The sequence below is a fragment of the Octopus sinensis genome, linkage group LG2, assembly GCF_006345805.1.
Source record: "Octopus sinensis linkage group LG2, ASM634580v1, whole genome shotgun sequence".
Lineage (NCBI taxonomy): Eukaryota > Metazoa > Mollusca > Cephalopoda > Octopoda > Octopodidae > Octopus > Octopus sinensis.
In genome coordinates, this window is record NC_042998.1 from 120,862,144 (window position 1) to 120,863,046 (window position 903).

Below are 903 nucleotides of genomic sequence, written 5' to 3' on the forward strand. Positions count from 1 at the left end.
AAAAAGATCAATGATATCACCTAATTTAGATATGCAATTTCATAATTTTTATTTTTCTTGCTGGTATATGATTCCTTATAGAAATAGCAACATTCTCATTTCACTCTATGTTTGCAACACCTTGGCTTAAGTGTAGCATTAAATTGAATAATGTGGTTTATTACAAACTAGCTTAAAAGCTGCACTCCATATGAACTTTTACCATCTCAGATTTATATCACTTTTAGAGAATTTTGTATCACTGTGACATTTGGAGATAGCTGTAAAGCAGCAGGATAAACAATATTCTTGGTTTTACCATTTGGTGTGAGTATGAAGAGATTGTTGCCATTTCCAACTCTGGAACAACCAACATAGAGCTGACCATGGGAAAAGCACTGCTGCATGAGGTGAAGTCCAACAATTTTCAGTGGTTGTCCTTGACTTTTGTTAATTGACATTGCAAAACCAACTCTTACTGGAAATTGAAGTCTCTTGAATTTAAAGGGCATGTCTGCTAGGATCAGTGGAGTTCTTGGAATAATCATATTTTCTCCTTTTCCTTGTGCAGTGAGTATTGTTGCTTCCAAAGGGTGTGGATGCATTTGCCCAACAATCAGTCTTTTCCATTGCACAACTTTGGGGGATTCACATTTTGCAAAAGCATGATTGGAACTCATTTCTTCAATGTCACTTAGTGAGAAGGCATTCCAGGAGAATCCAAAGAGTTAAGAAACTCAGTAGTTATTATTATAGAAGAGATATATATATATTGTGGCATTGTGTGTGTTTGTCTCCCACCACTGCTTGATAACTGGTGTTGGTGTGTTTATGTTCAAGTAACTTAGGGGTTTAGTAAAAGAGGCCAATAAAAAAAGTACCAGGCATAAAAAAGAAAGAACTGATGCCAATTTGTTTGATTAA

The 903-nt window shown here is 35.3% G+C and overlaps 1 protein-coding gene across 1 annotated transcript; it reads right to left on the minus strand.

The window, feature by feature from the left end:
* Positions 1-212: 212 nt before the first annotated feature.
* Positions 213-659, minus strand: LOC115225756. Its single transcript, XM_029796703.1, has one exon. It carries the CDS (start codon positions 657-659, stop codon positions 213-215), a length of 447 nt encoding a protein of 148 aa, XP_029652563.1.
* Positions 660-903: the final 244 nt, after the last annotated feature.